Source organism: Trachurus japonicus, chromosome 9 (assembly GCF_045865225.1).
Source record: "Trachurus japonicus isolate A0001 chromosome 9, Traja_1.0".
Taxonomy (NCBI): Eukaryota; Metazoa; Chordata; class Actinopteri; order Carangiformes; family Carangidae; genus Trachurus; species Trachurus japonicus.
This window is the reverse complement of record NC_140915.1, coordinates 11,674,819-11,697,183: the sequence shown is the minus strand read 5'-3', so window position 1 is coordinate 11,697,183 and position 22,365 is coordinate 11,674,819. Positions and strand designations below refer to the sequence as shown.

Sequence of the window (22,365 nt, the reverse complement as noted above, 5' to 3'; positions counted from 1 at the left end):
CAAGGGTTAGACACGTTTTTAAATGCCCAGTTTTAAACCTCTCAGTTCTCTGGATCCATCCAGCGTGTGCAAGCTGGATTTTTTACGACATTGTTCCCGTCACTGCTTTTTTTTTTTTCCAGGACTTCATTATATCCTGAACACAAGCCAAAGGAAATACTGGCACCTTCAGTCAGATGGGATTTACTGTATTCCACTGTAAAACAAACAATCAATTGAAAGAATTCTGGAATCATGAGTCACGTCTGTACATGGATGACACAAGGCCACTAATTGGTTTCCATCTTTGTCTATATGGAGGCTGCTAACTGCCTGGTCGCTGATGTTTGTAAAGTGGTGATATCCTTAACTGGAAAGTCTTGAATAATAGCTAACAAGTGGTTCTGACTGAGGGCAACATAGTGGTGCAGTGGTTTCCCTCACTGTGGTGTAAGGAGAGTCCTCTGAAGTCACACTAACCCTGAACTTTGACGTTTGACCAACAAAATCTATGTAGATTTGTAAAAAAATTCCCTTAAAGGGATAGTTCAACATTTTGGCAAATTGGCCCATTGCCATAATCCCTATAGTCATAGCAGTAGGTTCGTTACCTTTAATTGTCGACGCAAGCTATTTTTAGAACGGCGGAGCAGGGCCGCGAGCTGCTCAGAGCTACGCTACGGAGGCTCATAGGATTTCTTGGTTTCCCTCATCAAACTCATCAAATACACAATCCAACAACTCCAAAACGCTCTGGTGGACAAGTTGTGACCTGCACATTCACCACACTATGAGATAATAACAGAACGTTATGAGACGGAGTTGTTTTAGAGGCAAATTCATGCAAAACCGCTGATGTGCGTTCCTGTCAGGGACAGTTTTTCAGCAAGCAGTCTCTGCATTTGCCTCGAAAACAACTCTGTCTGGTAATGTTCTGTTATTATCTCACAGCAATCATTATCAGCCTCTGTTCATCTTTAAGTCCAAGTGAATGTTGCGCCAAATTGCGTGTCGTAGAGTTGGATGTGACGGACAACACGTCTCCAGCTCTGACGTTCAGCGGAGGCGGAGGCATAAAAACCATCATGAACTTCTGAATTAAAATGCATCAGTGGTTTGGTTCAGACGAAGCTGCTGCTGGTTTTTAAACTGGGTCAGACGATACAGACACGACTGGTTTCAAACCACAGTGGAAAGAAAAGTGTGTGTTCGTGAGGCTGAATCAGAACATGGTGCAGTTTCACTTCAACCACCTTTACCAATCATGTCCTAGTTTTCTGTCGCACACACACACACACACACACACACGGTTTACTCTTTAAAGTGCAGCAGCTATAACAAACAGGGGAATTAATGTTATTCCAGCCACAGACAAAGGTGTGTAACAGTCTCCCAGTGTCACAGTCACCTGTGACTGGACCTCAGGGGTCAGAGGTCACACACATGAATGGATGTCTTGTCCGATCGGTGATCTCAGGTTTCTCAGCTGAACAGTGCTCTATTATCAGAGCAGACTGCTTCTCTGCAGCTGAAAGAAAGACCCTTGTCCTCTCAGTGTGTGTGTGTGTGTGTGTAGACAGGTGCCTGTGTAATTAAATGGCTGAGGAGCTTTTTTTTTGTGTTTGTGTGATTTAAAAATGTGATGGTTTCTTGCTTTAACAATAAAACTGCAAGATTATTAGTCAATTAATCTATCGATTGATTGACAGAATTCATTGCCAAGCCACAAATTGTCACCTACACATATCTCAATGTCTTCAGATTAACTATACAGTGTTACGATAGTTCCTTTTATACTAAGCTAAGCTAATGGGCCCCTGGTTTCAACTCTCTACCTGACATTTAGACATGAGCGTGGTGTCGGTCTTTTCATCTAACGTCAGAAAGAGAATAATTACGTGTGTGTGTTTTTTTTCAGGGTTGAACTAACTCTTTACAAAGGAACTATGCAAGTCTGGTTTCTTTTCCTCTGTTTTGCTAACCCTCCTCCAGGCCATGTGCATTTGTTTTCAACGAAGCCGATGAGAAATCAATCCATGGAGCGGTGGATAATGTTATCATATACGATGCTACAACGTGTATATTTGTGTAGTTTAATCTGTCAAAGCATAAACATTATGGGTTATGGGGCACGTTTGCGTTGTGGTGCCACAGAGACAAGAGCTGGGACAGCAGGTTGGCAGCCCCGATCTTGCAGGGTTGGTTTTCAGCCAAGAGAGGTGGAAGGCAGAGAGCCTCCACTCTCCCTTACAACAAGTTTAGCCATTTATTGAACCATCCAAATTACTCCAAAACTATGTAATTAGGGCAAAGGGTAAATGTAGAATAGCTAAACTACAAATCCTTAATAGTTCCTCTTTAAAATGCTGTAAATTTGCCTCAGTGTCTCATCAGGCCATTTAAATATCTGTTAGAGACCTTCAACTCCAGATTAGACTAAGTCTTCAATTGTTTCTAAAACATCTACTACATATAACTGTGCGAATTAATAAACACAGAGTCCTGGGCCTGAACAGTTGTCATATCTTTGATAAAAGGCTGAAACACAGTCGGTCAGATAGTGATGGAACAGAACAATATTCTGAAATCTCATCTTATCAATAATGACACCAGCACAGTAACGTGAAAAACACACACACACACAGTCAGCCCAGAAGACAAGATGTGTGTACCTACTACTCACAGTGACACTCTGATGATTGTTGCGTTTGACTTCAAGTTGAGGTTACAAGTGCTTCAAACTACTGTGTGGTGCTGTTACGTAATAGTTTCCAAACTTCAGCCAATCAGAAAAAAGAACCTGCAGTTTCCTCTGTGCGAGTGTATTTCTGTCTAGTGACGTCTGTTTTCGAAAGGCAAGAGAAAAAGAGGTGTGTAGAGAAGAAGGATCTCTCGCTTTCTCTCTCTCTCTGAATACACACAGAGCTTCGAGCAAACACTAAGGTCGTCTCAGGTTAAAACCATTAGAGACGTTAGTTAAGATTCAACAGGCTCCTGGGCTCTCACATATGGACACACATTAACTACAGGAGACGTTTTGTTTCTCTCTTTGTGTTCATGCTGCATCGCATTGTGCTGATGTCTTTCATATGGACCGGTAGCAGATAAATCATGTGACTCTGAGCGACACTTTTATCTATAATCAAATCTGTTTAATCACTTAAGGAAGTTGGGGAAAGTGATACAGGCTTTTATCTCATACACGTTGGAGTGAACCAGGCTTCCTGTTCTTCGCCATCTTATCCCCCCTTAACTGGCTTCCTAAGTGTTTGTTTTTGAACCTCTTCATAGTACATCTCTACCCTTTCATCTATCTGTACCGCCTTGAGGTCTCTGAGCTCTGCTGATTGGGTGCGATTTCACTATATATGTATTGATTTCTATTCATTGTGCAGCACTTTAGTTGTAAAATGTGCTTCATAAACAGAGTGATTGGATTTTCTGGATTGTTTTGTGTCTCGTTCAGACTTCTTTGGCTGCTGGATAAAAAGTTCCATCCATGATTTAAGGAGCCACAGAAAGAAAAAAATCCACAGGCACTATTGGAAGGAACCTGAAAATACAAACTCCTAGTCAAGTTTTTTTTTTAGGAGTGCTCCTCGGCATTCCTCCGTCTGTTGCGTCTCCATCAACAGGTACTTGTGTTATCAGGCTGCAGGCTAACAATAGCTTCAATACACACTGTAAGTCTTAGAACAACTTGACTCTGAGCAGTCGAGTCACTTTTAAAAGCCTCAGTGATCCTCAGTCATCAGTGCATTGATCCGCCAGACAGCAGAACATAAATCTGCAACTAGTTTTATGATCGTTTGACCATTTTTGGCTTTTAATTGGAATATTTGGGTTTTTTTGAATCTGTTTTCTGACAAACAGTTGGTTGCAGGCCTTCGCCGTCACCTCCCTGTGGAGTGCACACTACATCCTGTGTTGTTACTGAGCACTTCAGATCATTGGCCAATACAGTTCACATCTCACATCCCTGTACTGAGGAAACCAGGAGAGGAAATGTAGCACAGTAGCACAGAAACAGGACTCAGCCAGAAAGGTCAAGCTTCATAGTAGATTAATCGGACTGTCTCTTTGACCCAATGATTGCAAACACATCGGCGGTTCATTATGCAAACACTTAAAATCGTGCGGCTGTGTTGTTTCACCACACCCACCTCTAGATTTCAGCCAAAAAAAATCTGTGACAGTGACTCAACAATTGCAGGAAGCAGCAGTGACAGTGAGCTCTCCCTAATCACTACAATGTCAGTCATCAATAATTTTTATCACCGGCTTACAGCTAAATGACCTCTTAACGTCTTCAGGATCCAGTGAGGTTGTTGTTACTCTTTCGGCATTTCAAACCCAACAAGAGCATGAGATACTATCAGTCGATGACTCCCAATGTGCTCATGGGTAAGTCACTAAACCGCTGAATGCAGCAGTTGGCCGTGAGAAAGAAAAAACAGACATTGTTGACTGGTGACTTTTTGTAAAAAAAAAAAGGTGTAAGACTTTCACTCTCCACAGAGGTTTCACCCACCAACACTTCACACACCTCTGCACTGCAGCTCATACTGTGATACCTCAACCTCGGGGTCTTTGGTCTGCAGAGAAGGTGGGTACAGTTTGAGGTTGTTGAAGGAAAACCCAATGTTTTTTTTGTAGATTGTTGCAAACCGCTGTTGATGGGCCATAAGAAAAACCGTGGGAAAATCAAGTCCCTCATTAATGTTAGACTATTAGTTGTCTGGAGGAAATCTCAACGTACCATCAGCGAGAAAATCTGATGGACCAAACGTTTCACACGGCTTCATCAGATAAACAGCTAACTTGCAACATCACACCACATGTTTCTTCTCAGTTGGTGTTGCCAAAAAGAAAAAGAGAAGAAAATACTGCAGAAAGACAAAGGAAGGACATGAAGTTGGAGCTAGATCTGAAAACAGAACAACAGACTTGACATGTTGTTTCAGCACTGGTACAAGAAAGAAACAAAAACAGTGTTGGTTTCAGGTCCTATTTACATGATAGGCTACATGATGATTCAATTGGAAGAAGAGTCATTGGTGAGTGGAAAGGCTGAAAATGTGCGGATATAATGTTACAGTGCAGATCAGAAAGAACGAGAAGTGGACTGTAAGGTTGAAAGTGAAATGTGGGAAAAGGAGAAGGTCTGGAGAGAAGTAACAGGAGGTTCATTTGAGTTCAGTCAGAAGCTTGTTTTGGGATAAAAAGACTCAATTCGTGCCAGTGATGTAAGGTGAATAAACCTTTAGCTGAGGCTGGATCTGTATCCAGAAAACTGAGCCAAACATCACATTCACAGGTTGGTATCGGACTTTCTCCTCCGTTATGAAATCATTGATGTGGTTTTTTATATCAAATCCAGTACAATAACATCCATGAACCCTGTTACACATGATGTTCTCCTCCACTGCACAAACATTAAAAAGCCACATTTACTTCTGGAAGTCCAAAACCACACACAGAGGGTCAAAACCAACCAAACCAACCAAATCTGATTTTACAAAGTATTACAAAATATTCAGGACCAAAATGTGTCACAGTCAGTTTATCATCAGTTTTCAACTACGTCACGTCTTTGGCTGCTTGTGTAACGTTTGTATTGGGAATTGATATAAGGTACTGAAGAAGGTATTTGGTTGTGTATTGATAATGTATGTATAGGCAACAGGCATGGAAAACTTCAAAACAAGACTTTATCTGGATAAACCAGTTGGTTAAAACGACTAAATTGAACTTAGTGAATTAAATAACGAACAGAAGTTCATCGTCTGCAAAACTGATTCAGTAAAGATTCAGACTGAACTATTTCAACAACCACTGGACGGATCGACATGAAACTTTCTGCAGATATTCATGTTCCCCAGAGGATGAACTATTTTGACTTCAATGATTCACTGACAAAACACATTAGCGCCACCAACAGGCCAAATTTCCTCTTATCATGTGAAATATTTCGATATCTACGGGATGGATTGGCACATATTTTTTTTTGTATATTTATATACCTCAGATGTTGAACCTTCATCATCTGCAAAACATTGAGGAACACTATTATTAAATAATTAAAACTGGAGTTTTCTTACAATAGGTTTAGACCATAAAAGAGAAAGTGCAGTTGCAGTACAAAAAACAAAGGGTTAGCGATGCCTGCTATCCTTAACATCCCTGTCGATGCAGCAGCTTAATGGTAGATACCTCATAACCCATGAGACAATCACAATCATACATCTGAGCTAATACACGGCTCTTGGTTTTGACTTTGGGGCGTGCTAATTTCCCATTCAGATTCACAGTTTTCTGTGCCACTGAACCACAAAGACCATATTTGTTTTTTTTTGGCTTTGGTTTGTTGTTTCCGCTAATTCAAATCCTCAGCTCACAACCTCACACTCAAAACGTTAATTTATACAGACGAGTCACTGAAAAGGTCTTTTTTTTGTTTTACGTCATGATAAAATTCTTATTTCAAGCTATTTTAATGCACATGCTGATGCCGTTATAGACTTTCCATCATTTCCGACACGTGGATGTGTTCCTCCGCCTGACTGAAAATGTTTTTTGTCGCCCCCAGCAATGGATAATTACAACATAAATCTCCTTTTCAGTCCAAACATCTGAACATGTAAACTGAATTTCATTTCATTTTTCAACTGTTCCTGTTTGGCAAGAGGAGGGGGGAGAAAAAAAACCCCAGCCTGAACTGGGTCCAGACACGTGTTTAGTCATTTCCCACTTATCAGATTTCATTGTTCCTTTGTACTTGTCATTCACAACATGTTCGGCTGAGCGGACAATCAGCGACAGTCTGACTGACAGCTGACTGAACAGATGGTTTTTCCCCTGGGGATCACTGATTAATTTCACTGGTTTTGTGAGTGAAACGGGAAAGTCATTTCTCTCTGACTCAAATCTGACTTTGAGAAACATTATTTCTGGCTCTGGCGGTTGTGTTAACGGAGGTGTGTGTACCGGTGTGAGTTTGGACCTCTGTCCTGCTGATGATGGACATTAACAAAGCAACAATGAGAAAGTGAGATGCAGTTAAGACACAAGGCCACAAAACAGCACCAGCGCTTCAAGCGTTGGATTGACAGGCCCAAACAATCGACCTCTGAATTATTCACCTGACCTCTCAGGCCACAAAGCCGCCCCTCCTCTCATCTTACCTGATAACACCCTGACATTTTGATTGACCTTTCAAGGTTAATAATCTCCCTCCATTCACTATAACCACTCTGCCCCTGCAGCAGACGCAGAGTCATATCAGTCCAACAACCACTGACCTTCAAGCTGAGGCACAAACTTGGATTTTGGCCCCGCGGTAAATTAATCTGAGTGCTGGCGGAAAAAGTTATTGATTGAGATCAATTTCAAGGACTGACCTTTCCATGGCCCCTTTCCGAGCTCGTTAGTGTCCACGCTGAGTTTTAGAAAGAGAGGAAGTTTCTAATTTTGTTTAAAAGCACATCTCTTCTGACCTCATGTATCTTTGTCATATTTACCCTCTGTCTATCTTTGTTACTTTTTCCATTTGTTTATCCAGATTTAGCAGCACAGCTCTGGGAAACATCAGTTTGTCCAATGCCTTGGCTCTGACTGAACCATCTCATGCACTAACACAAAACTTGCATCTACATATATTCATGTCCCCCAGAGGATTAACCCTACTCTCTTAGGTTAATTCAATGACCTTTATGCTGGCACCACCACCAGGTAACATTTTCACTTATCCTCCAAATATATCAACATCTATTGGATGGACTGGCATCAAGTTTTGGTGCATTGATCGTCACTGATTGTCGGTGCAAGCTATTTTTAGAACGGCAGACCAGCTCAGAGATACGCTATGGAGGCTAATGGGATTTCTTGGTTTTCCTCATCAAACTCATCAAATACACAATCCAACAACTCCAAAACGCTCTGGTGGACAAGTTGTGACCTGCACATTCACCACGCTATGAGATAATAACAGAACGTTACAAGACAGAGTTGTTTTCGGGGTAAATTCATGCAAAACCGTTGATGCGCGTTCCCGTCCGGGGCGACGGGGAGATTTTCAGAAAGCAGTCTCTGCATTTACCTCTAAAACAACTCTGTCTCGTAACGTTCCATTATTACAGAGAATTTTGGAGTTGTTGGATTGTGTATTTGATGAGTTTGATGAGGGAAACCAAGAAATCCCATGAGCCTTCGTAGCGTAGCTCTGAGCAGCCCGTGGCTCTGCTCCATCGTTCTAAAAGTAGCTTGCACTGACAAGTAAAGGTAACAAACCTACTCCTAAAGCTATAGGGATTATGGCAAACTTTAACTTTAACTATCCCTTTAAAGACATGTTCCCTACCAACTATTAACTGGATATCTATAAAAGTCATCGTCAGCTTTATGAGCTCTTTTTGCATGAAATTCATCCAATAAAATTTCCAACAGACATTCACATTCCCTGCAGGATAAACAGTGGAAACATAATGATGTTGGCATCAGGCTCTGGTCAACACTGTAAACTCTATATATATCTCTCAATTTCCATCTCATCTGTACAACACACAACCACACACTAAGTATTCCTGTAGCCTTATTGTGATCATATTACACTCAGGGAGACTGAGATTAACACAATAAAAGCCAACGAGCTGTTGAGGCTTAATGATCTACTGATACACTCAAACTGTGACTTACTGTATCTGCAAAAATGTTGCTATGAGTGTGGCTGCGTTTTTTCTAAGAATTAAGTTCATTTTCTCAGTAAGTTTCTCTGAGGTGAAACACTCGGAAGAAAGTGGAAATGTTGTCGGATAAATTATCTGTCCAGCACCATCCATCATCAGCACCAAAACAAGGCTCCCACAGTGACAACTCTGTAACAAATCCATTCATCTACTAATCTATTTTCAAGCAGAAAGTCTCAAATAGTGGGTTGCTTTCAGGCAGCAGTTCCCATAATATGGGCTCTGGCGCAGAATATTTGCCAGTTTGATTCTTGGCCATGGGACATCCATTGCATGTTTCCTCATCCTCGCTCTCCCCAATTCCTGTCATACTGTACCAACCTCTGTCTGATTTAATGAGGGCAAAATGCCCAGAAAATAATTCTCTAATAGGAAGATTTCAGATTTTCTCTGTTCTCCATCACTGTGGTCTGAACATCTTTGAGTTTTGAACTGTTGGTTAAACAAAGCTAGACATTAAAACATCCCCTCGAACTCTGAATGAGAAACTGATTAAACTGATTTTGGAACCGTTTATGGACTAAATGATTGCTAATCTCCAGCTTCCTCCTCCAAAAACATGCACATTAGGGTTAATTAACAACTCTAAAGTGTAAATGTGAAGCTGTTAGTCTCTATAAATCTGGAGACCTGTCCATGGTTGGACTGGCTCCAGCCCTAAGTGTAGTATAACCAATGGATGACTGGAGGATTAATCATTTAAAAAAACAACGTAATGATTAAGCTCAAACGATAATGAAAACAACCATTAGTCAATGATACATAACCAATAGTGTCATGAGCAGGAAATTATCTATATCATTAGTAACACAGGACTACTTGTCTGTCTCCTGCTGTACATGACTCATCAGTGACATCACGACAATACAGCACAGTTCACAGACAAATACAGTGTCTGAGCAGTAACTGTTTTCATAAGCATCATCATCATCATCATTAAAGCTATGGAGGAGACAGTAGTAGACAGAAAACAGGCTAAATGAAGTCACACGTTTTGACAACACTGCAGAGGCAGCAGGAGCACAACTGAACTCACTGTGATCAAACAATGAGTTTTTACGCACGAACACAAACTACAACGGAAGCGCCTATAATGAGTTGTTGTGCATAGTTTTGGTAAAGAGAAGGAGGGGAAAAGGGGGAAACAGAGAGCAGCGGAGGTTTGCAGTGTCCCAGCCCCAGACGGAGCAGGAGCAGCCTCCTTCTGCCTCTGCTCCTCAGTCTTTCCGTCACTTTACTTTCTGGTGGAGGAGTGGAGTGAGTCCCCGGAGGGCAAGAAGACAGCGCTCACTGCAGCTTCCTGTTCGCCTCCCTCTCTTTCTCTCTTTCTCCTCTCCACCTCTTCCTTCTTTCTCTCCCCACCAGAATCCATCTCAACTTCTGGACCCGCGACTCAGCCTCACCTTGACTCCCTTTAAACTCCCCTCCCCGACCCCCAAATCCATCCTCCACTCTTCCCACATCCCTCTTTCTTTCTTTAAACCTCTTCTTCTTCTTACCGTGCGTCCTGGCTTGGAGCGGCGCTGCGTCCCCGGGAATAAACAAGAAGCAAGAAAAACTCTCCCAACTACGAGGAGGAGAACGAGGGACTGTAGTGTTTTCTCCCCGGCCTCCTCCCACCACCCAGCACCCAGCCTCCCCTCCCTCCCTCTACTTACTACTCCCCTCCCCTCCTCTGGTTTCTCCTCTCGCCCCTCCCTTTCACTCTCTCTCAACACTTTAATTCACCCCGAACACTGAGGCAGAGCGGCTCTAGCGCTCAGCACGAGGAGAGGCGAGATAACGGGCTGGTCACGTGACGTATAGCTGTGCGGCCGTTTGGCCTGAAGTTTATTGGATCAACTGTGACCCCTAGTTGGTAAAAATTATAAGTGAAACATCCACACAAAAGTTGTACATATCTCTAAGAATAGTGTTTGTACCTACAATACATCAGCTGCTTACAACTAATTAAAACTAAAACTAAACTAAAAACATGTCGGCTAGGTTAATCCTCCAGTCAGTGCCCCTGACCAAAGGCACTAATTCAAATTATTGCAATTAATCATAGTAAAAAGCATCAAATCTTCACATCTGTGCAGCTGCAACCTACAGGAAAGGCATGATATTTTTTGCTCAAAACTAGTTTTATCAAAAAATATTGGCAGAAAAGTTTAGTTACTTGGTAAATAGTGTGTAAGTGCATCATATAATATAGAGAGTCAGAGTCTCAGACAACCTTTTTTTTTTATCATACTTTTTTTTTATTGTTTCTTTGAAATGACAAATCAAATGATAATTACAAGCATTGTGTACATCTTATATCATATAAGAATACATTAAAAACATTATGGAAGAGATATTCAACCCATGGACTTAGTCTCAGACAAACTTAATTAATATAATATTGTCTTGCATTTTTAGGCCTCTTGTCTGTTTGTGCGTGTGTTTTACCTCCACTGCTCAGCTCTCTGTTGTGTGTTTTCTACCTTCTTGACTCCAGTTTCAGTTTCCTGCAGACACAGAGGAGGAAAGCCCCAAGATTTACAGAGACGTCTCCTCCTCCTCATGTACATTATGCACCCAGGTGGAGGCCTCTCTCTGTTCCCTCCACAAAGGGTTACCGATGCAGTTTAATTTAAATGTGTTGAACGGATGCAAAACCGATGCATGTTTTATTCACAGTCACATACTGTAAGTGCGTTCATGTGAATGTGCTGATGTGTGGGTTTCAGTCAGACGCGCACCTGTTTCTGCAGGTTCTGAAACTTGGAATTGCACGTGTGTGTGTGTGTGTGTGTGTGTGTGTGTGTGACAGACAGACAGGTGGATGTTAAGGAGCTGAAGTCCATACTGTAGTTTTTCTGGTTTCAAATGGTTTACATAGTGTATGGTTTTTCATAGTGAAAGGTTTCTCACCACTTTGCTCCTTCCAGATCACAGGAGGGAGACAATCTCCAGCAGACAAAGGTCTCCCACTCCTTTAGAAAGATCTGGTGTGAGGATCAAGATCTCTGAGCAAAGGGAAGTCTCTCATCTCTCTTGGTGTCTCACTTGATTTCTCACCAAATATTGTTGGATGGATCCATGCTCTTGGACCTCACTGATTACAGCACTAACTCAATTTTACAGTGAATAGTTTAAGCACTGTATTTTATGAGTCCCTTAGAGCTGCTGATTTGCATATTATATCATATATAACTCCACAACAAGATGACTACTTGTATTTTTTTTTCTTTTTCTCTCCACCAAGACAGAACATTTAGGACTGTTCTGCCTCTAAATGCTCCGACATGTTCAGCTGCTGCAGTTGCTAAACTTGTCTGTTTTGATGAAAGCAGAGGATTATCAAGTTTGCTGTAAACCAGACTCAGCTACTGTGTCAGTTAATAGGAACCAAATGTGCTTGAAAACTGGCAGAGCTGTTAATGATTGTTTTTTTTTTTTTTTTTTTTTTTTTTTACAAATGTTTAAACTGAAAAGAGGTAAATACCAATCTTGCAACAAGGACTCATTAATAAATGGACCTTTCTTGAAGGTACATAATGAGGAAAAAGGGGCGCCTATTCAGTGGGTACAGCAGGTATACCCCATATGCAGAGGCTACAGTCCTCTATTCTACTTCTCTTGACTATACTATCGGCAAAAAGCCCCCAAAATATACTTAAAATAAATAAATTATGAGGGGGAAAAAAATCATAGATTGAAAAACAGAAAATGTAAAAATCAAGCATCATCGTCTAAATCTAAGATCAGTGGAGTTGTGACTGTAAATGATATAAAAATCAAATCTGTTCTTCCAGTAAAAATACACACTGTAATAATCAAGACAATAATAATGGGTCTGTATCCACCATATATCCATATATCACAGTTCTTCTGAGCCTCTTTAACACTGTGTGGAGATGTTGAACTAGTGTCTCTGTCTGCACCGTCCATGGTTTGACCACTAGAGGGACCTCTGTCCTCAGTAAAACATTCAGACTGAAACCATTGAGTTGTTTGATTCTTTTCACTCTGACTGTTCTCCATCTTTCAACTCTCTTTCTTCTACATTTGACTCTTTTCTTGACCTTGTGCATCGATTCTGAGCTTCACAGACAAACAGGCACCAGGATCAGTCACTGTCGTTTCCTCTGCTCTTTGTAACTCATACTTGTCTTATGCTAATTTTCCATTGCATGTTAATCAGGTTTATCTAACTGGTTTTGATGCTATTACTTCATTGATGACCACTGTGTTATTAGTTAAGAGGATGAATCAATAAGTGACTTCTTTTTCACCCCCCACCATGCAGCCACCATTAGGATGAAAGTGAACCCTGTCATACTGGGCCTCGGCTACCTTTGAGGACACTCAGGTCATGTCCATAGTATTTTTTCTGGGAGTTTGAGTTATTTTTAGACACCTGGAATTGAGTTTACAACAACAACAACGACGACCTGCACATAGCGAGGATTTCATAGATTGTTTCTATATTTTACATGTAAGTGCGGCTTATTTTTAGTTAAACAAAAGCAACAATGAAGCCCTTATTAATAAATACTACACCACTTGTAGATGTCTCAATTACTTGTGAGCAGAATGCTGCATAGTTATCTGACATATTTAATATGCTAAATGTGAACCTAATGTCTCATGGAAAGCAGATTTATTAATATGTTGATTGATTTCTGACTTGTCAAAAAAAAAGGACCCAGGCTATAAAATTCAACGAGCAAAATACAGTTGTATCATTTAATCTGATTTCTTCTCATATAGAAACATGTTTGTAGCTCAGTTTGATAAAATGCACCCTGTTTAATCCCATGTAGACCTGCAGGACTAAAGATTATATTAAATTAAATAATATTTATTGCAATTTAATGTTATATTTCTCAATTTGAATTGTGTAGCTTTTTCCAAAAATAGTTATATCAAATCTTCTATTGCCCTGTTTCTCTTTTTGGTGATTGTTTTGTTGTTGTTGTGGCTACTTGTTTTTATTTATTAGGAGGACAATAATATCTCCAATGATGGATTACAAGCCTGTCAAACCTGGCAACATCCTACGGTCACATTATTTCATCACAGAATAACTATAAACGTGCAAACAAGAGCTACTTTCATTATAAATAGTTGTTCAATTTATTTTCTTTGATGATCAATTGACTATTTACTGTAGGCTAGCTGATAGAAAGTCAGAAAAAAACTGAAAAGTGTTCTTTTTATTCCTATTTTGAAACTGGGAACTAGCTTTTTTCTCCCTCTAATTTGATAACTTGTGGTATTTTTAAGCATTTGGACCATAAAACAAATCTACATTTCCATTTTTATCAGTTCATCAGTTTATCATTGCAGCTTTAGTGTAGGCCTACAGTTAATTTGTGGTTGACGGGGTAAATATTGACCTCCATGTATAGTTGAAGGTGAATAAAAGCCCTAACAACAAGTTTCTGCCCCTGTGGTAGGAGACGGAGTCGTCAAAAATGAATCACAGTTAAAAAAAAAAGAAAGAAAAAAAAGAAAAGAAATCAATGTCAGTGTAATTTTACAACCCGCCTGGTCGACCTTAACATAAGAGAGACAAACTATACCGGTCTACCTTAAAAACTAAAACTAAAGGGGCTCGGTCAAAGTTTTCTCGTGACGTCTCGGCCGCTGATTGGCTGCGCGTCCAGGATGGGGGTTTATGCAAATGAGGCCCAGTGGAGGAGAGACGAGTAGGTGACGTCAGTTCCCCCCCGTTCGCACTCGCAGAGAGCGAAACAAACATGGCGATAGATGTGACTGGACGGGGGTTTACGCTAACTTTAGTCGTCTTTTCTTGCTTTTTCGCGGGCGGTCGGGCCGAGGCGGCGGTTTCGGAGTCGAGAGGCGCCCCCCGGATCCTCGGCATGCGGCTGGAGTGGAGCGACAGGCCGGCCGGGACCACCGAGCGCGGGGTGATTCAGGTGACCGAGGGCAACAACGTCTCCTTCAGGTTCTACGGGCTCCACTTGCTGCCGAACAGCTCGTCGCTCATCAAGTTCGCCGAGCTGTACTCCAGCGACAAAGAGGACGACGATTTCGGGTCTATCGCGCTCCCCTTGAACAGGACTTGTTCCGAACACACTAAGGATATACTGTTGAAGTCGCCGACAATGGTGGTAACCAACCACAACACCTCCGGGGTGGTCCGGTTCGAGATCAAGCAGCTCCGCAAGAGCGAAGTGGTGAAGGTGTTCGCCTTGTGCGTCCGCGACACCAGCGGCGCCGTGGAGGAGGAGAGGTGGTTCCCGCTGGACGAGAGGGACGGCCGGCTGCGGGTGGTGGAGGAGAAGAAGTCGCTGCTGCCCATCTGGCTGCAGGTGATCCTCATCTCCTTCCTGCTGGTGCTGTCCGGCATGTTCAGCGGGCTCAACCTGGGTCTGATGGCGCTGGACCCCATGGAGCTGCGCATCGTGCAGAGCTGCGGCACCGACAAGGAGAAGAAGTACGCGCGGAAGATCGAGCCCATCCGCAGGAAGGGCAACTACCTGCTGTGCTCGCTGCTGCTGGGAAACGTGCTGGTGAACACGACCCTCACCATCCTGCTGGACGACCTCATCGGCTCGGGGCTGGGCGCGGTGGTCGCCTCCACCATCGGCATCGTCATCTTCGGAGAGATCGTCCCCCAGGCGCTGTGTTCGCGCCACGGGCTGGCCGTCGGCGCCAACACCATCCTGGTCACCAAGCTGTTCATGCTGCTCACCTTCCCGCTGTCGTGGCCCATCAGCAAGCTGCTGGACTGCGTGCTGGGCCAGGAGATCGGCACCGTGTACAACCGCGAGAAGCTGGTGGAGATGCTGAAGGTGACCGAGCCCTACAACGACCTGGTGAAGGAGGAGCTCAACATGATCCAGGGCGCGCTGGAGCTGCGCACCAAGACGGTGGAGGACGTGATGACTTCGGTCGGCAACTGCTTCATGATCCACAGCGACGCCGTGCTGGACTTCAACACCATGTCCGAGATCATGGAGAGCGGGTACACGCGCATCCCCGTGTACGAGGACGAGAGGTCCAACATCGTGGACATCCTGTTCGTCAAGGACTTGGCCTTCGTGGACCCGGACGACTGCACCACGCTGAAGACCATCACCAAGTTCTACAACCACCCGGTCCACTTCGTCTTCCACGACACCAAGCTGGACTCCATGCTGGAGGAGTTCAAGAAAGGTTGGTGGCAAATCCCACAACAACAGCAACAACAACAATTCATTTTAGTTCATTTAAGATTATCAGCCAAAATACTATACAGATAAGTCCCATAATGACATTACTAGAGGGGGTCATAATCATGGAGCCAACATTGGCCTTGATTTCTCTCATTTTTAGTCAATTCCCCCCCCCGAGTTGATTTGAAACTATAGCAAATGTTGATTTGCAACAACAGTTTTCCAGAAACAGGCGACATTATCGTCCAGATATCGGCCAAAATGTACAGATAAGTCCAATAATGACATTACTAGAGTCGGTTAAAATCAGCCAATGTTGCCTTGATTTTGCTCATTTTCAGTCAGTTTGCCCCCTAAGTTGATATGAAACGATAGCAAATGTTGATTTTATGAAGATACAACAACAGTTAGTTTTAGTTTTCCATAAACAGGCGACATTATCGTCCAGATATCGGCCAAAATGTACAGATATGTCCCATAATGACATTACTAGAGCCGGTCATAATCATGGAGCCAACATTGGCCTTGATTTCTCTCATTTTCAGTCTGTTTGCCCCCCGAGTTGATTTGAAACCATAGCAAATGTTGATTTTTGAAGAGACAACAACAGTTTTCCAGAAACAGGCGACATTATCGTCCAGATATCTGCCAAAATGTACAGATAAGTCCAATAATGACATTACTAGAGCCGGTTAAAATCAGCCAATGTTGCCTTGATTTTGCTCATTTATAGTCTGTTTGCCCCCTAAGTTGATATGAAACGATAGCAAATGTTGATTTTATGAAGATACAACAACAGTTAGTTTTAGTTTTCCATAAACAGGCGACATTATCGCCCAGATGTCGGCCAAAGATTATCAGCCAAAATATACACATAAGTCTGATTATGACATTACTAGAGCCAGTATAATCAGACAGCAACAACAACAGTTCATTTAGCCAGTCTAGTCTACATGAACCGATGAAGCCACTTGGATGAGGGGCAAAACGTCTTCAAAGACAAAACAAAGTCTAGTTGACTTGATTCAATTGCCTAGAGACAGTTCATTTTAGTTTTCCAGAATGAGGCGACAGAGCTAAAGTAGGGATGCACGAGAACTATCGAGACAGATCATTATCATCCAGATATCGGCCAAAATATACGGGTAAGTCCAATAATGACATTACTAGAGCCGGTTATAATCAGCCAATGTTGCCTTGATTTCGCTTATTGTTAGTCTGTTTGCCCCCTGAGTTGATTTGAAACAATAACACATGTTCAGTTCATTTTAGTTTTTCAGAAACAGGCGACAGAGCTAAAGAAAGGATGACAGATCGTTATCCAATGCTAATGACTAGTATCGACCAATGATTATCGGCCAAAATATACAGTTTAGTCCAATAATGACATTACTAGAGCCCATAGGTGTAATTTATGGGGGGTTGCAACCCACCGAATAATCCAAACCAGACACTACAACCTCCCCAATATCATATCATAATGACCGATAATGAATGTTTAATATTATAAACACAGCAAAGTGCTAGAATTTCTCAATTTAGCACTAAAAATATAGAGATATAGACCTCAAAGGAATTTTCAATTGAAAGCAACTGGACTTGGTTATTTGTCTAGGAAGACGTTTCACCTCTCATCCAAGAGGCTTCATCAGTTCATGTACGCATCTGACCAGGCTGGGACTGGGACTATAGAGATATAGAATAGAAACTGAAGCGAAATAGCCATTTTGTAACCTATTTAAATGTTCAACTACAAAGTTACGCCTTTGCTAGAGCTAGTTTGCCCTCTCAGTTTATTTGAAACAATAACAAAGTGGTTGTAGGAAGCTTTAGTAACCGTTCAGACACCCATGATGCAACAGGAAGTATATCTTCGGTAGATGGATGTGTATGTGTGTGTGTGTGTGTGTGTGTGTGTGTGTTGTTGTTGAAGCTATCTGTCATTGAAGCTCATTGTTTTAAACCGTGTGTACCTGTCATACTGTGGTTCTTTCTCCCAGTTGTTTGGATTGTGTGTCACCATGAGTCAGGGCTTTTTCCTCCTTGTTTTGTTACATCACCTTATTTAGCCATGACACGTGTGATGGAGACGGGCCAGTGTTAGTCAAGATCACATGAAATTAGTTGGTTTTTGAAAATATTTTCGATGCCAGCCAGCAGATTCTCACATCTGTGCTTTTGGGGCTTTTTTTTCTCAGTCAAAACAAAACATTCGAGGACGTCTGGGAAAGTTACAGCGCCGGCGATTTGTCACTATTTTGTAACATTTCATAGAGAAAAAGCAGCAGCAGGGTGTGTTGTGTTTGGTTTGGGTTAGTGAGCAATCTGAGCAGGAGAGTCCGACCTTTCACTGTTTTCTCAGGTGAAAACAGATCTCCGTCTTCGCGGAGGTTTTATCCTCTCTGCTGCAACACAAACTATTGTTTTGACAGCAGGCAGGTGGAGGTTGGAGGTTTAAGCCGACGCCACACGACACAACCCACAACCGTGGTTACTAATGTGATAGATAGATAGATAGATAGATAGATAGATAGATAGATAGATAGATAGATAGATAGATAGATAGATAGAAAAAGGTAACAGCTCTGTCTAAAGCATTGCAGACCTGAATATAAAATTAAGCTATAACTCCCAATAACCCAATAAACCTACAGGTAGAAATGCAAATGCAATACATATAAATAAATATAAATAAATACATCAGAGGTAAAAGACTAAAACTAGTTATTTAAAACAATGTGCATCCTCCTCCTCCTCCTCCTCCTCCTCCTCCTCCTCCTCCTCCTCCTCCTCCTCGTGTCTTTGCTATTTGATATTCGTTTTAGATGTGTTTTCTCAGCGGAGGAGGTGAAACTAGACCGTCTTTGTTGTTTACTACTCTTCAGCCTGTGAGGTCACGTTAAAACAACCCGAGCTGGAGTTCAGAAACGACGGTTACTCTGTTCACCAGAAACAAAACGAACCCCGTAAGAAGTAAAAAAAACAAACAAAAAAAACACACCACAGTCAGTGTTTTAGTGATTTCAAAAAGCACTTCCCTGTTTTACTTCTCTATTCCTTCGCTGCTTTTCCTCTTTCCACACTCACATTCAGAAAAGCAAACACACACACACACACACACACACACACACACACTGCCCTGTCTCAGGAGGACGTGCACACACTGACGCCATCCCCCGCAGGGATGTATTTTTCCTTTCTCAGGCATCTCGTCTCAAGGTCACAGACAGTAGACACACACACACACACACACACACACACACACACTGAGGAGTGAAGCATTCAGCTTTGTGTCTCCGTCGTAGCATTAACATCTGAATGGAGGTAAAACTTCACAGAAACTCGTCTGAACCGTAGGGGTGTGCCAAAAAATCGATTCACAGAAGAATCGCAATTCACATTTAATACAATTCAGAATCGATATAAAATCGATTTTAAAAAATTAAAAAATGAAACAAATCTGCTGGCTGTCAACCTCCATTTCCTTAGAATTTAAAAGGCAGCATGTTTAACTGCACTATTTTTCTTTAATGAAGAGGCACTTTTAATTTTGTTACTTAAGTAATATGTGACATTGCTTTTATGCAACAGTTTCAACAATTCCATCTAAGCGTGGATAAATGTTTAAAACTCGATAAATGTGAAAAAGACACTTTAGTCATTCTGTCTTGCAAAGCAGACTGGAGTAGATCATGAGGATCCTTTGCACTGAAGCAGAAATCATTATGAATCAAATCGTTTTGAATCGAAAATCAATTTTGAATCGAATCGTAGCCCCAGAAATCAGAATCGAATCTAATAGTGAGACAGTAAAAGATTCCCACCCCTAATGAACCGTCTCTTATAGTGAGTTCACATCACGTCTTTATCTGTCTGTCACTTCACGCTGGTCCCAGATCAGCTGCTGCAAATCGGCTTTCGAGGTGTCGTGGTGGTGGTGGCGGTGGAGGTGCACGGCGCTGTGTGTGTGTGACATTTGGCCAAGAAACGTCTCTGCGGCTCATCTTGGCTAACAGAGCGGGGAGGGTTTGGCATCAAGCTGCGTTACACACACACACACACACACAGAGACACACACACACACACACACACACACACACACTGAGAGCGATCTACTTGGCAGAGAGATTTACTCTTTAAGTAATGATGAGAAAACGCTCGGTCGCTGTGAACACAGTCAGGACGGAGGAGTGAAGACAGAGCTCGGCGCCTCTCATCATCATCACTGGTGGTTAGACACACACACACACACACACACACATAAACACACACCAGAAATAAAAGCCGCAGCAGCGTCGTCTTGATGAACATCCTCACTCAGCCTGAAAGGAGGACGATCTCCTGTCAGCAGCAGCTTCATGTGATCAGTTTAAGTTTTTAAGTCTTTATTTCAGTGTTTGAACTCAGACATGAAGTTTCAGTCGTGTAGTGATGCATGATGGGAAGTAACATGAAGTCTCCCTGCACATTGGTAAACTACAAGACAGAGAAACTGAGTTAGAGACTGAATGTTGGAGGAAAAGTTTGGAGTACCACGATATTTTGCATGCTGATACTGTATCGATGTACGGACACCAAGTATCGATCTGAACAGACTTAGAGGTTTCTCTTATTAGAAACAACAGATGTTAACAAAGTTTTCATTTGGAGACGTCACTTGCAGTTGAAAAAAGCGAATAAATCGCAGCATATTGCAATGTTTTTAAAGGACGATTCCGGGCAAATTCAACCTGGGGCTCTAGTTCGTATCCCTGATGTGCATGTGTTTGTTCTGTGGGAGGAGGCTGGAGTCGAACCCAGAAACAGGCGACAGAGCCGAGTGAGGATGCACGATAACTATCGGTAAAGATCGCTAACGCCCCGATATCGGCCCCCGAGTTGATTTGAAACAATAACAAATGTTGATTTTTTTGTTTTTTTTGTAGCAATGTTGGTTTAGTCAGAGACAGAGCTTTAATGTTACATTCATCTTGCTCACTACATCTCTGCTTTTCATAACCTCAGCTGTGTATTATAAACTATTAAAAATGTTATCGGGTATCGGTGGGAAAAAAAAGAGTTGTGGTGCATCCCAAGAGCAAAGTGTGTGAGCAGGAATATGATGAATAACTCAAAAAGCAGCGTATTATGATAATATGTTATTCTGATGCTGTCTGACCACAGAGCGCCGCATAGCAGAGCAAATAATGAGGATAAACAAACCAGGAGTAAGAATCAATCATAGTCCCATATGTTATACACAGCTTGATTAATTGTTCCTGTGTACTCATTTTTCATTGTGAACTTATTTTTACTAACAAAACAAGTAAAAGGTTGAACAGAAATGATAAGTCCTGCTAACACATACAGATTTAGTGTAGTGTACTTGTACTGGAGTTAGAATAACTAACCCAGGTTGTTGCAGGTATAAACTCTGTGTGTTTATTTAAGTTGTGTTAACTATTGTAACACTCTCATTTCTCAGCTGTATTGACCTGAGCAAAAACCTGATTTACTTGTTAAAACCATATGAACCTACAACCTTAAAAACACCAAGTTAATGTTCCTGTGAGAGGAAAATCAAACCTATAGTTGAGCTGTGTCACGTCGTATTATTGCAACACTTGTCTTTAAGTGTCTTTAAGATCTGTGTGTGTGTGTGTGTGTGTGTGTGCACCACGGAGAAGTGGGCGGAGCCTCTTTGATCCAACGGTGTAAAATGTGCTGTTATAAAACTCATAATGTGAAGAGAGTAGATAAGGAGGAGGAGGAGGAGGGCAAAGGTCCAGTTGCCCCTCCCAGACCATAGTAATGGATAATGGATACCTGTCTATATACATCTTGAGAGGCACTTGTAGTATAAAGACGTGTGCAGTGCGTTTGTTTACTTAGTGAAGGACTGAGCCACAGTTATATATATATACTGATAAATATACAGTATATATATGTTCTGACAGTTTACCTCCATGTGTTCACAGAGGATCTGGAAGTTAAACCCTCTTATACACCGTGTCTTTAAATTCATTCACAAAAAAAGAAAAGAAAAATCAAACATAAAGTCGTAGTAAATCGATGTTTGATTCACAACAAGTTGTAAAATCATTTTTTTCTCTCGTTTTATATTTAAAAAAACACCTCGACCTCCTGATGCTTTACTTTGCAAGTTCCTCTGACTTCGCCCTGCGCTTGGCATCGGTTGCCATGGTGACGGCCTCCATCCTGCGATTTCTCTTCAGCCTGGTCGGTCGGTCGTTGCTCTATAACACAACCAGATCCAGTCCCTCAAGTTGGGATTTGAACCTGTGAACCAGCGGTGACTCCTCCAGAGTTAAGAGATTTAGGCTTTAAATGGAACAACTATTGTTTATCACTACTGATTATTGATCCGCTTCTTTAATGGAAGACTCATTGGTATCTTTTATTTTTTGTTAATTTGTAGATCAGAATTAACTGTTGCTCTTTCAATTGATCACAAACTTAATTAACATTTTTCAGCAGCTTTGGTCTGA

The 22,365-nt window shown here is 41.8% G+C and overlaps 2 protein-coding genes across 4 annotated transcripts in view; one reads left to right on the top strand and one right to left on the bottom strand.

Annotated features, from left to right (window-relative positions):
• Positions 1 to 10,349, bottom strand: part of LOC146981006 (phospholipid-transporting ATPase ID-like) — a 42,818-nt gene extending 32,469 nt beyond the window's left edge. Inside the window, exon 1 of the mRNA XM_085785918.1 lies at positions 10,223 to 10,349. The gene's annotated coding sequence lies outside the window, so the exon portion shown is untranslated. The remainder of the gene's footprint in view (positions 1 to 10,222) is intronic.
• A 4,046-nt stretch (positions 10,350 to 14,395) lies between these two features.
• The window catches only part of cnnm4b (cyclin and CBS domain divalent metal cation transport mediator 4b), a 65,042-nt gene continuing 57,072 nt past the window's right edge, over positions 14,396 to 22,365 (top strand). Inside the window, exon 1 of one of the 3 annotated variants that reach the window (XM_085785936.1) lies at positions 14,396 to 15,878. In XM_085785936.1, the coding sequence (XP_085642062.1) occupies positions 14,456 to 15,878 (1,423 nt within the window). In that variant the 5' untranslated portion in view covers positions 14,396 to 14,455. The remainder of the gene's footprint in view (positions 15,879 to 22,365) is intronic. The other 2 variants (XM_085785934.1, XM_085785935.1) reach the window with 2 other exon arrangements.